Source organism: Sphaeroforma arctica (genome assembly GCF_001186125.1).
Source record: "Sphaeroforma arctica JP610 unplaced genomic scaffold supercont1.6820, whole genome shotgun sequence".
Classification (NCBI taxonomy): domain Eukaryota; class Ichthyosporea; order Ichthyophonida; genus Sphaeroforma; species Sphaeroforma arctica.
In genome coordinates, this window is record NW_014033738.1 from 1 (window position 1) to 818 (window position 818).

At 44.7% G+C, this 818-nt stretch overlaps 1 protein-coding gene across 1 annotated transcript; it reads left to right on the forward strand.

Annotated features, from left to right (window-relative positions):
• Positions 1 to 111: 111 nt before the first annotated feature.
• On the forward strand, positions 112 to 525 carry SARC_15824 (hypothetical protein; the record flags this gene model as incomplete). The annotated part of the gene is made up of 2 exons (XM_014290060.1): positions 112 to 247; positions 413 to 525. Coding segments are annotated over 2 exons (249 nt in total), but the record flags the coding sequence as incomplete, so codon positions are not given.
• Between the last annotated feature and the right edge of the window lie 293 nt (positions 526 to 818).

Genomic DNA, 818 nt, shown 5'->3' on the forward strand with positions numbered 1-818 from the left:
ATATGTGTTGTTGTAGTCAATTCTAGCTTATATGCATACATACCCCTTGATAATAGGTTAGTGTCATCGTCCGTGCGTTTCGCTGGGCTGCCGTCTGCCCCTCTGCTGACTATGGGTGTGGATCCTCCGTCGTCGTGGAGTGTAATGGCGCACAAAGCACTGTACGATTTGGATAATCTTCACTTGGCGTCAGTCACACACGATGCTGTAGTGGCTACATACGCGATCACTTCTATTCTGCTTGAAGGTGTGTGTGAGTGTATGTGTATGTATATGTGTATGGGAATGCGTTTGTTTTTGGTTGTTGTATGTGTATGACCTTCCGTTTCGGTAGATTTATCTGTATACACACTCATATATGAACATCAACCTATCCTTCTCAACCCAATCTCTCGCTTGTTGTACCGTGCAGGTCACTGTTACGATGGTAACCAGCCGCCACAGGGGCTGCAGTTTGACTTGGGAACTGCGTTTGTCCCGCATGTCACCGACTCACTGGTGATGAACAACCTGGGCTACTTTCAGGTGAGTTTAGCCAAACCCTAAACCCTACAACCTTACCTTGAGCTGCATTATAGGATTGGTTTTATGCACTTTGCAGGGCTGAACTTGCATTTCTTCATTTCGACTTCGTGCTTGTTCAGATATGAGATTCTCAATGGTTGTTGCGTAAAAAAACATCCCCATATCCTTTCCCAAATTTACGTGATATATTATTCCCGATTTTAGTTGTAACTAGTTGTAGTTGCGATTACAGTTCGTTCTACTTGTAGTTTCTACAGATACCCGTGGCTGGTGTGACCACATCGCTGTGTGTG